The sequence below is a fragment of the Triturus cristatus genome, chromosome 5_1, assembly GCF_964204655.1.
Source record: "Triturus cristatus chromosome 5_1, aTriCri1.1, whole genome shotgun sequence".
In the NCBI taxonomy this organism is placed as follows: Eukaryota; Metazoa; Chordata; class Amphibia; order Caudata; family Salamandridae; genus Triturus; species Triturus cristatus.
The window spans coordinates 36,337,842-36,348,051 of NC_140587.1; the positions used below are offsets into that span (position 1 = coordinate 36,337,842).

Genomic DNA, 10,210 nt, shown 5'->3' on the forward strand with positions numbered 1-10,210 from the left:
GCGCAGGGTGAGATTTCAGGGTTCACCCCTGGATGGAAGTGTGAGAATAAAACACTTCACATACTCAGGAACGTGTATTTAGCTGCTTTACAGCATCAGAATAAGGCCTGCAAGGCCTTGGGCCTACTTCCGGCCTCCTGGCACCAGTTTTACTGATACTTGTGACATTTGCAGGTGTTAGGCTTCAAGGGGATGAAGTCGCACCTTCTACCCAGGGTCATGGAGCTCCGCGCAGGGTAAGATTTCAAGCTTCACCCCAGGCTGGAGGAGTGAAAATAAAACCCTTCACACACTCAGGAAAGTGTATTTAACTCCTTTACAGTATCAGAATAAGGCCTGCAAGGCCTTGGGCCTACTTCCAGCCTCCTGGCACCAGTTTTACTGATACTTGTGACATTTGCAGGTGTTAGGCTTCAAGGGGATGAAGTCGCACCTTCTACCCAGGGTTATGGAACTCCGCGCAGGGTGAGATTTCAGGGTTCACCCCTGGATGGAAGTGTGAGAATAAAACACTTCACATACTCAGGAAAGTGTATTTAGCTGCTTTACAGTATCAGAATAAGGCCTGCACGGCCTTGGGCCTACTTCCAGCCTCCTGGCACCAGTTTTACTGATACTTGTGACATTTGCAGGTCTTAGGCTTCAAGGGGATGAAGTCGCACCTTCTACCCAGGGTCATGGAGCTCCGCGCAGGGTAAGATTTCAGGCTTCACCCCAGGCTGGAGGAGTGAAAATAAAACACTTCACACACTCAGGAAAGTGTATTTAACTCCTTTACAGTATCAGAATAAGGCCTGCAAGGCCTTGGGCCTACTTCCAGCCTCCTGGCACCAGTTTTACTGATACTTGTGACATTTGCAGGTGTTAGGCTTCAAGGGGATGAAGTCGCACCTTCTACCCAGGGTCATGGAGCTCCGCGCAGGGTAAGATTTCAGGCTTCACCCCTGGCTGGAGGACTGAAAATAAAACACTTCACACACTCAGGAAAGTGTATTTAACTCATTTACAGTATCAGAATAAGGCCTGCAAGGCCTTGGGCCTACTTCCAGCCTCCTGGCACCAGTTTTACTGAAAGTTGTGACATTTGCAGGTGTTAGGCTTCAAGGGGATGAAGTCGCACCTTCTACCCAGGGTTATGGAACTCCGTGCAGGGTGAGATTTCAGGGTTCACCCCTGGATGGAAGTGTGAGAATAAAACACTTCACATACTCAGGAAAGTGTATTTAGCTGCTTTACAGTATCAGAATAAGGCCTGCAAGGCCTTGGGCCTACTTCCAGCCTCCTGGCACCAGTTTTACTGATACTTGTGACATTTGCAGGTCTTAGGCTTCAAGGGGATGAAGTCGCACCTTCTACCCAGGGTCATGGAGCTCCGCGCAGGGTAAGATTTCAGGCTTCACCCCAGGCTGGAGGAGTGAAAATAAAACACTTCACACACTCAGGAAAGTGTATTTAACTCCTTTACAGTATCAGAATAAGGCCTGCAAGGCCTTGGGCCTACTCCCAGCCTCCTGGCACCAGTTTTACTGATACTTGTGACATTTGCAGGTGTTAGGCTTCAAGGGGATGAAGTCGCACCTTCTACCCAGCATTATGGAACTCCGCGCAGGGTGAGATTTCAGGGTTCACCCCTGGATGGAAGTGTGAGAATAAAACACTTCACATACTCAGGAAAGTGTATTTAGCTGCTTTACAGTATCAGAATAAGGCCTGCAATGCCTTGGGCCTACTTCCAGCCTCCTGGCACCAGTTTTACTGATACTTGTGACATTTGCAGGTGTTAGGCTTCAAGGGGATGAAGTCGCACCTTCTACCCAGGGTTATGGAACTCCGCGCAGGGTGAGATTTCAGGGTTCACCCCTGGATGGAAGTGTGAGAATAAAACACTTCACATACTCAGGAAAGTGTATTTAACTCCTTTACAGTATCAGAACAAGGCCTGCCAGGCCATGGGTGTGTTTCCAGCCTCCAGGCACCAGTTTTACTGATACTTGTGACACTTGGAGGTGTCAAGCTTCAAGGGAACAAAGTCAAACCTTCTACCCAGGGTTATGGAGCTCCGCGCAGGATACGATTTCAGGTTTCACCCCTGGCTGCAGGTGTGAAAACAAAACACTTCACATACTCAGTAAAGTGTATTTAACCCCTTTACAGTATCAGAAAAAGGCCTGCAAGGCCTTGGGCCTACTTCCAGCCTCCTGGCACCAGTTGTACTGATACTTGTGACATTTGCAGGTGTTAGGCTTCAAGGGGACGAAGTCGCACCTTCTACCCAGGGTTATGGAGCTCCGCCCAGGGTAAGATTTCAGGTTTCACCCCTGGCTGCAGGTGTGAAAACAAAACACTTCACATACTCAGGAAAGTGTATTTAGCTCCTTTACAGTATCAGAATAAGGCCTGCAAGGCCTTGGGCCTACTTCCAGCCTCCTGGCACCAGTTTTACTGATACTTGTGACATTTGTAGGTGTTAGGCTTCAAGGGGATGAAGTCGCACCTTCTACCCAGGGTTATGGAACTCCGCGCAGGGTGAGATTTCAGGGTTCACCCCTGGCTGGAGGTGTGACTATGTGGATTGTTTTGTTTTCACACCTCCAGCCAGGGGTGAACCCTGAAATCTCACCCTGCGCGGAGCTCCATAACCCTGGGTAGAAGGTGCGACTTCATCCCCTTTAAGCTGTAAACCTCCAAATGTCACACATTTTACTAAAACATGTACCTGGAAGCTAGGGATGGGCCGGAGATCCTGAAGGCTAAGATATGATACTGTGAATGGTGTTCATGTACGTTCTGGACTATGGGAAGTGTTTTGTTTCCTTCCCCTACCTCCATCCAAATTAGCAGCAGGCCTCGATCAGGCTACAGGGCGCAGAATATGATTTCTGGTCTCAGGTCTCCCTCGTGACATACCATTGGATTCAGGAGTGGTCCCCACTCCGGCGATAGGGCTGAGTAGAACAGTGGTAGTCACAGGCCTCACTCTGTACTGTACTATTCAGTTCCGCAGTGGGCCTCCCCCGGTCATAGGCTCAGCGTCTGACATACAGTAACTCACTCTGTCTACAGATGTCACCTCAGACGTACACCTAGCTCCAGCTGTAAAAATCAGCTCAGCAGAGTGCCTCCATGCCGGTACTGGGGTCACCATTTCAGGTGCATTCACACCCTCTGCTCTCACTTGGGGTGTCTTTAAACATGTAGGCCTAACTCGGCCGCCTTCCTTCATTGTGTCACTGTGTATTTATTGTATTGAGTCTGGCTCGGCGCTCGGCAGTGAATGCCCTCTGCCTGCATGTGAAGCTGCCAGCACACGGCCGCCTGGTGATGCGTGCGAGGCTGGAGCCAGGGCCGTGCCCCGCTGCTTGTAAGCCCCGAGCCGAGGGTGCCACAGCCGAGGGTGCAGGCGCGCGGGGAGGGCCCCCTGGCCCCCGGGACGGGGGCTCCCTGGCATTGTTTCCACCCCGCGCTCGGCCGGCGGAGCCCTGTGTTACTTTGGCCCGTTCCAGAACGCGCTCCCCGCGGCCCCCGCAGCCCCACTGTGACGCCACAGGGCCCGCTCCCTGCAGGAGCCCCCTCCCTCCCGCGGGCCGCCGCTCCCGGCCGCAGGAGTCGAGAGTGGACCGGGGAAAAGGGGCCCGGAGCCCGGGATTTCAGGCATGGAGGCGCCCGCCGTCGGGGGAGCGCCGAGTCTCCCCGCGGATCACAAGCCAGGGACGAGGGGTGGATCCGAAACGGGGGCAGGCGCGGGAGAGGGCCGAAGCTGGGCTCCTGGTCATGTATGCGTGGAAGCGCGTGTTTAACTGATTGTGTTTTAAAACGTGGATAATCCGAAGGTAGGAAACACAAAAGTCAGCTGGGAGCAGAGAGCCGAGTGTGCCTCGCACAGCCCTGTCTGCTCGGGACCAATCAGAGGCCGGCTCCTCCCTGTATATAATCACGGGGCTCGGGTCTGGGAGGGACATTTCTTTTCAGTGACAGCGCCCGCGCCGAGACTCGCATTACAATGGCCGAAACCGCTCCAGCCGCCGCGGCGCCTCCCGCTGAGGTCGCCCCCAAGAAAAAGCAGCAGAAGAAGACAGCGGGGGCCTCGAAGGCCAAGAAGCCTTCCGGCCCCAGCGTGGCCGATCTGATCCTGAAGGTGGTGACCGCCTCTGCCGAGAGGAAGGGAGTCTCCCTGTCGGCCATGAAGAAGGGGCTGGTCGCCGAGGGCTACGATGTGGACAAGAACAAGAGCCGGGTCAAGGCCTCCGTCAAGAGCCTGGTCAGCAAAGGCGCCCTGGCCCAGCTGAAGGGCACCGGGGCCTCCGGATCCTTCAAGGTGAACAAGAAGCAGCTGGAGGGCAAGAAGGCGGCCAAGAAGGCGGCCGCCAAGACCAAGAAACCAGCGGCCAAGAAAGCTGCCCCAGCCGCCAAGAAGCCCAAAAAGGCTCCCGCGGGGGTCAAGAAGAGCCCGAAGAAGGTCAAGAAGCCAGCGGCAGCAAAGAGCCCCAAGAAGCCCAAGGCTGCCCCCGCCAAGAAGGCTGCCAAGAGCCCAGCGAAAGCCAAGGCGGCGAAGCCCAAAGTGGCCAAGAAAAGCCCTGCCAAGGTAGTCAAACCCAAGGCAGCCAAGCCCAAAGCAGCCAAGCCCAAGAAGGCAGCGCCCAAGAAGAAGTAAGGGCTTGCACCGAGACACTGCAAACACAACGGCTCTTTTAAGAGCCATCCACCCGGTCCAGAAGAGAGCTTGTTCGTCCCCACCCTTGCACCCCGCGTGCACCCTTCTCTATGATAATAAACGGCACAGTAAATCCATAGCGCGCCTTTCCGCACGCGAGTGCCGTGTGTGATCTTGGTCATATGAAAGGCTCTTTTGGTGTTGCGTGGATTGGAATCTTTATAACAAAGAAAGAAGGGGGTCTGGGAGTTATTAGACCTCAGTTCATAATAAATGTGAGACAACGTGTGCCTTGGTGCTTTCACTGTAACCGGGCAGACTCGAAGTGGTGTCTGCATAAAGCAGACGATTGTGAAAGTGAAATCGAGCGCAGTGAACGGCGGCGTGTTCCAGGGTGACCAAGGGCGGTACACTTATAACATCCTGGGCTCCTCGCCCAGTTGACCAGGGTCGAGAAGGGGGGCGAGGGGTTCTTGTGACTACAAATGAATGGATGGACACTGAGACAAAGGCTGACCGAAGCGCCGGCTTCGGCTCCAACGTACATCATCCAATCCGGAGGGTTCCCTTTTCTCCACAGCTCATTGGAGAGACAGTCTGCAGCCTCAGGTTGAGTAGCCAATCGTTGCACACCGCGGGCTATTTTCGAACGTGGGGCGGGAGCTTCAGCCAACCAGAGCAGCCCTCCGTCTTCGAGTGCATAAATAGGGCTCTTGCCTGCTTGAACGCCATTCTTCCTCGCTCGTCGTTGAAAGAGACCGCTCCCGCCATGGCCCGCACCAAGCAGACAGCCCGCAAGTCCACCGGCGGCAAAGCGCCTCGCAAGCAGCTGGCCACCAAGGCTGCCCGCAAGAGCGCGCCTGCCACCGGCGGCGTCAAGAAGCCTCACCGCTACCGACCGGGCACCGTGGCTCTCCGCGAGATCCGCCGCTACCAGAAGTCCACCGAGCTCCTCATCCGCAAGCTGCCGTTCCAGCGCTTGGTGAGGGAGATCGCCCAGGACTTCAAGACCGACCTGCGCTTCCAGAGCTCCGCCGTCATGGCCCTGCAAGAGGCCAGCGAGGCCTACCTGGTCGGGCTCTTCGAGGACACCAACCTGTGCGCCATCCACGCCAAGAGGGTGACCATCATGCCCAAGGACATCCAGCTGGCCCGTCGTATCCGAGGCGAGAGGGCCTAAGGAGGCACACCGACCCGATCAACCACCACAACGGCTCTTTTAAGGGCCACCACCCTGTCACCTACGAGCTTCTCTTGTCTGCCATGGCATGTTCTACAGGTTAGGGTGGGTTGGCTGGGAGTACCACGAGTACTGGGTAACTTATACCGGCACTGGGTGACCAGGGCACTCCGTGTTCACAGTGCACGGCCACCTCTTCAATTAATAAAGAGCTTTGTTTGGGTAGAGGGTCGTGTTGGGATCCGCTGGTCACAAGCCAGCGCTGTGGGGCATCTGTGCTCCCGGTACATCGGGTTCATGTCTCCGATTTCGGGAGCCGTTGCCCTTGGTCTTACAGTACAAACAGAACGTGGCCCCACGCACACACTTAAAACTGGTCACCCGAAACATGGAAAACAATAAGCCCGGGGGCAACCGTGCGAGTTCCGCGCGGGCTTTATTTAACGTCACCGTTACATTACAGAGCTTGTGTGACACTTGGTCCCAAAGAGGGCTCATTCATATAAACATGTTTATTAAAACGGGTTGCCCGCTCCATCGTCCCTCGGTCTGCAGCAAGCCCCGTGAAAGCAGGTCTTGTGCGCTCAAAATTACCGTTTAAAACACTTTTTTCTCCGGTCATAAATGAAGCACATTAGCTCTTAGGGGAGGACGTGAGTGGCCCTTAAAAGAGCCGTTGTGTTCGTTGGGGATACGCCTCGAAGCCTTACTTGGCGCTGGTGTACTTGGTGACGGCCTTGGTGCCCTCGGACACGGCGTGCTTGGCCAGCTCTCCGGGCAGCAGCAGACGCACTGCGGTCTGGATCTCCCGGGAGGTGATGGTGCGCCGCGAGTTGTAGTGGGCCAGGCGGGAAGCTTCCCCGGCGATGCGCTCGAAGATGTCGTTCACGAAGGAGTTCATGATGCCCATGGCCTTGGAGGAGATGCCGGTGTCCGGGTGCACCTGCTTCATCACTTTGTAAATGTAGATGGCATAGCTTTCCTTCCTGCTCCTCTTGCGCTTCTTCCCGTCCTTCTTGGGCGGCTTGGAGAGCGCTTTCTTGGAGCCCTTCTTGGGAGCCGGCGCGGACTTGGCTGGTTCAGGCATGGTCGACAATCTGCACCGCTTCCTGTGGAGCCGAGAGAAATAAGGCAGACGTGCCCGGCACTTGTATTTATAGGCTGGGCGTGTAAAGTAGCTGCTTCTCTGCTCTCCCTTCTCATTGGCAGGCAAAGGCAAGCCCCCCACCTCCTAGTGTACTGCGGTTCTGGGACTCTGATTGGTGAAACAGAAGCCCTCCTCCCTCCAATGAGAAGTACTATCAGCGCCTAGCTGTCAACCAATCAGACGCACCCGAAGTCTTTATATCGCCGGAGTCCCGCAGAACAGCAGTATCATTCTCTCTGTTGTGTGAGTGAGCCCCTGCATCGATCGCCATGTCTGGACGCGGAAAGCAAGGAGGAAAGGCCCGCGCTAAGGCCAAGACACGCTCTTCAAGAGCCGGGCTCCAGTTCCCCGTGGGCCGTGTGCACAGGCTGCTCCGGAAGGGAAGCTACGCCGAGAGGGTGGGCGCCGGTGCCCCAGTCTATCTGGCTGCAGTCCTGGAGTACCTGACCGCTGAGATCCTGGAGCTGGCCGGCAACGCGGCCCGGGACAACAAGAAGACCCGCATCATCCCCAGACACCTCCAGCTGGCCATCCGCAACGACGAGGAGCTGAACAAGCTGCTGGGCCGAGTCACCATCGCCCAGGGAGGAGTCCTGCCCAACATCCAGGCCGTGCTGCTGCCCAAGAAAACCGAGAGCCACAAGGCAGGGGGCAAAGCAAGCAAGTAAAGGCCCGCAGACCACCGTGGAAACACACCCTAAACACAAAGGCTCTTTTCAGGGCCAACCACAGACTCCATCAAAGAGCGTGTCCGTGCCAAGATGTTACTCTGGCGGCTTCATAGTTGCGGCAGCGCCCGCACCGTCGCTACATAGGAGGGCATGCCCAAGCCCTCTGACGTACACATAAATGTCACCCCCGTCCCAAAACCTAGCTTGAGGCCGACAATAATGTTTTTGTTAAAAAAAATAAATTTTTATAGGGGCAGATTACAGACTTGCCACAACCGGGCGTGACATGTGGACAGTGTTACGGGGTTGCAGGCGGCCGCACACAGCGGGGTGGTGCCGGTGAGGCCGTTAATGTGATGGCTCCATTAGAGCATTTCAGAGCCTTATGTTCATAGTGGGAACGGGCACCGAGCGCCAGGGTTAGGCGGGCCGCGGTGACGAGTGGGGGCCGGGAAGGGAGGCGTGTGTGTGTGCTTGACTGTGATCCGTGCCCCGGCGGCAGCTGCTGAGCCCACGACAAAGAGGCGGCTGGGAGCGCGCTCTTTTTCAAACGGCAACGGCCGCTCCCTGCCGGGGCCGGGCTCCCTCTCGCCTTCCGTTCAGTCACGTGGGCGGCTTGATGCGCCCTAGCTGGTCCGCCGCAGCTCCTCTATATAAGCAGCCGCCGCTGGCCTCGCCCTCAGTTCTGCTCAGTCACAGCACCGACAGGAGAACATGTCTGGACGCGGCAAAGGAGGGAAGGGGCTCGGCAAAGGCGGCGCCAAGAGGCACCGCAAGGTGCTCCGGGACAACATCCAGGGCATCACCAAGCCGGCCATCCGCCGCCTGGCGCGCCGTGGCGGGGTCAAGCGCATCTCCGGCCTCATCTACGAGGAGACCCGCGGGGTGCTGAAGGTTTTCCTGGAGAACGTGATCCGGGACGCCGTCACCTACACCGAGCACGCCAAGAGGAAGACCGTCACCGCCATGGATGTGGTCTACGCCCTGAAGCGCCAGGGCCGCACCCTCTACGGATTCGGCGGTTAAACACTCGGCTTGCCCACGGAGAAAAACACAAAACACCACAACCCAAAGGCTCTTTTAAGAGCCGACCACGATGTCATGGGAGAGCTGTGTCTATGCGCTAGGGTTCCCGCAGGGCTGCTTTCTAGGCCCACAGCCGGTCGGGTGAGGGGGGGGCACCAGGGGGATTTCGCTGCAATGCAAGGCACTGTCCCGGGGCCAGGGCGCCTTCCTGGAGCCCCGGCATGGGGGGGTCCAGGGGCGCGTTCATCCCAGTCCAGCCCACGGGGGTCCTGATGCCCTGTACTGGCGACCTAAGGCGGGTATAGCCCGGCCCAGGGGCCCGCCATCCTGGAGCCTTGTACTGGCGACCTAAGGCGGGTATAGCCCGGCCCAGGGGCCCGCCATCCTGGAGCCTTGTACTGGGGAGATAAGGCGGGTATAGCCGGGCCCAGGGGCCCGCCATCCTGGAGCCTTGCACTGGGGACATAAGGCGGGTATAGCCCGGCCCGGGGGCCCGCCATCCTGGATCCCTGGACTGGGGACCCAAGGCGAGTTTGGCCCGGCCCAGCTCAGTGCCGGCCATTCCCCTCGACTATTAAGCCCCCACGTAGTGGGGGCTTACAGAACACGGATGAGGGACAAAGGGTAGAGTTGGCGGCGCCGGGCGCGCCGCCGGCCATCTGGTCGCCGGGTTGCGCGACCAGATGGCCGGGCGGCGGAACGGCCGCGCTAACTCTAACTTTTGTCTCCCACTCGGGCGCTGTAAGCCCCCACTTCGTGGGGGCTTAATAGTCGGTAAGATAGAGTTCCCATGCAGGCCCATGGGGTGTGGGATCCTAATTTTTTTTTGTGAACGATCGTGACCGATTTCGGGGCCTTTAAGCACCTGTTTTAGTACTTTTATTTATTTATTTATTATTTTGGTTCAAGGGGACCATGGCACTACTTTTACCCAGGGCAATGGAGCTCCGCTTCGGGTAACATTTCAGGTTTTCCCCCTTAGCCAGAGATAGGCCCACAAAAAAAAAAAAAAAAAAAAAAATTGCAATAATAATATAATACATACATATTTTTTAAATATTTTTTTTTCGCCCAAAAATGAAATAAAGTCCTTCACAGTATCTGGTCCATTTTATTAGCCTCCAGTCATCCCTTTAACAATGTTTAATAAAAAAATAACAAAAATGTACTAAAATTTTAGGTCCAAGGGAACAAAGTCACTTTTTCAACCCAGGGCTATGGAGCTTCGATTGGGGTAATATTTCAGGATTTACCCCTCGGATGGAGGTGGGAAAAAAAACTTCACTCAAAAGGTACACAAAGCCCTTTACATTATCAGATCCAAGACTTCAGTGTCTCGGGCCCATTTCTAGCCTCCAGGCGCTTGTTTTATTCTTTATATGACATTTTGAAATTTACAGGTTTAAGGGGACACAGTATCTCCTTCTACCCAGGGCTATGGAGCTCCGCGCAGGGTAAGATTTCAGGTTTCGCCCCTGGCTGGAGGTGTGAAAATAAAACACTTCACATGCTCAGGAAAGTTTATTTCACTCATT

At 55.7% G+C, this 10,210-nt stretch overlaps 3 protein-coding genes and 1 pseudogene across 4 annotated transcripts; 3 read left to right on the top strand and 1 right to left on the bottom strand.

The window, feature by feature from the left end:
• Window positions 1–3,770: 3,770 nt before the first annotated feature.
• LOC146830047 (histone H1.3-like) lies at window positions 3,771–4,698 on the top strand. Its single transcript, XM_085604274.1, has one exon. It carries the CDS (start codon window positions 4,001–4,003, stop codon window positions 4,649–4,651), a length of 651 nt encoding a protein of 216 aa, XP_085460400.1. The 5' UTR covers window positions 3,771–4,000; the 3' UTR covers window positions 4,652–4,698.
• A 284-nt stretch (window positions 4,699–4,982) lies between these two features.
• Window positions 4,983–6,021, top strand: LOC146830048 (histone H3-like). Its single transcript, XM_085604273.1, has one exon. The coding sequence runs from the start codon at window positions 5,145–5,147 to the stop codon at window positions 5,829–5,831; it is 687 nt and encodes a 228-aa protein (XP_085460399.1). The 5' UTR covers window positions 4,983–5,144; the 3' UTR covers window positions 5,832–6,021.
• Window positions 6,022–6,487: 466 nt separating this feature from the next.
• On the bottom strand, window positions 6,488–7,049 carry LOC146830049 (histone H2B 1.2-like; annotated as a pseudogene). Its single transcript, XR_014961351.1, has one exon. The product of XR_014961351.1 is annotated as a histone H2B 1.2-like (transcript).
• Window positions 7,050–8,067: 1,018 nt separating this feature from the next.
• On the top strand, window positions 8,068–8,740 carry LOC146830050 (histone H4). The gene has a single exon (XM_085604276.1). It carries the CDS (start codon window positions 8,364–8,366, stop codon window positions 8,673–8,675), a length of 312 nt encoding a protein of 103 aa, XP_085460402.1. The 5' UTR covers window positions 8,068–8,363; the 3' UTR covers window positions 8,676–8,740.
• The last annotated feature ends 1,470 nt before the right edge of the window (window positions 8,741–10,210 follow it).

Bases quoted from the DNA above. Each gene is read 5' to 3' on its own strand.
- LOC146830048 (XM_085604273.1), top strand. From the start codon at position 5,145: ATGGACACTGAGACAAAGGCTGACCGAAGCGCCGGCTTCGGCTCCAAC.
- LOC146830050 (XM_085604276.1), top strand. From the start codon at position 8,364: ATGTCTGGACGCGGCAAAGGAGGGAAGGGGCTCGGCAAAGGCGGCGCC.
- LOC146830047 (XM_085604274.1), top strand. From the start codon at position 4,001: ATGGCCGAAACCGCTCCAGCCGCCGCGGCGCCTCCCGCTGAGGTCGCC.